At 63.1% G+C, this 680-nt stretch overlaps 1 protein-coding gene across 1 annotated transcript in view; it reads right to left on the bottom strand.

The window, feature by feature from the left end:
- Positions 1–680, bottom strand: part of LOC104413221 (bone morphogenetic protein 2-A-like) — a gene marked incomplete at its 5' end in the record, with an annotated part of 11,218 nt that overhangs the window by 1,034 nt on the left and 9,504 nt on the right. The window contains 2 exon segments of the mRNA XM_010024150.1: positions 1–186; positions 633–680. The exon segment at positions 1–186 is cut by the window's left edge and continues 1 nt beyond it; the exon segment at positions 633–680 is cut by the window's right edge and continues 39 nt beyond it. Of these exon segments, the coding sequence (XP_010022452.1) occupies positions 1–186; positions 633–680 (234 nt within the window).

Raw genomic sequence — 680 nt, forward strand, 5'->3', positions numbered from 1 at the left:
CGTGGGGGGAGAGGCTCCCCGGCGCCCATCATCTGTGAACAGGACCAACATGGGCTTCTTGCTCTCGTGGTGGTCCCTGCCAGATGCAAACTGCAGCGGAGGGGGCTCGAAGGGGCTCCCCCCCAGCCCCTGCACTGTCACCAGCAAACCCTGGTTGCTGCTTTCATCTTCAGTCCAGTCGCGAACCTGGGGGACCAAACCAGTGTCACTGTGGCACAACCGACTGTGACAGGCTCCGCGCTGGGCAGGTGCCCGGCCAGCAGAGCCGGTGCCCAGCAATGGAGAGGGGTGAATTGGGCGTGATTTCCCCCCTCCTTGGCCACACTCCACATCCCAGCCATGTGAAGGGGCTGTACTGGGGCTCAAGAGACATCGAGGCAGGAGCCAGCACTAGTGAACAGTGGGACTAGTCTGGGGCAGGATGGAGCAGCCCCACAGGGCTCTTGGCAGCCCGGCCCCCCCATCCCAGAGACTGCACCCCTCCACGTGTCTGCAGAGACTCCAGAGAGGAAATTGCCTTGGAGCCTGAAGAGCTGCTGGGAGATGAAAAGGGTTAAAACAAGCTCCTGCACCCAACCCCAGGGTCCCCTCTGTGCACCCCACCACCACCGACCAGGGGACAAGCAACTCACTGCCTGGGTGATGGCAAAGACCTCCCAGCCCGAGCCCTGCAGCGGGAC

The sequence above is a fragment of the Nestor notabilis genome, unplaced genomic scaffold (genome assembly GCF_000696875.1).
Source record: "Nestor notabilis isolate BGI_N333 unplaced genomic scaffold, ASM69687v1 scaffold17561, whole genome shotgun sequence".
Taxonomy (NCBI): Eukaryota; Metazoa; Chordata; class Aves; order Psittaciformes; family Psittacidae; genus Nestor; species Nestor notabilis.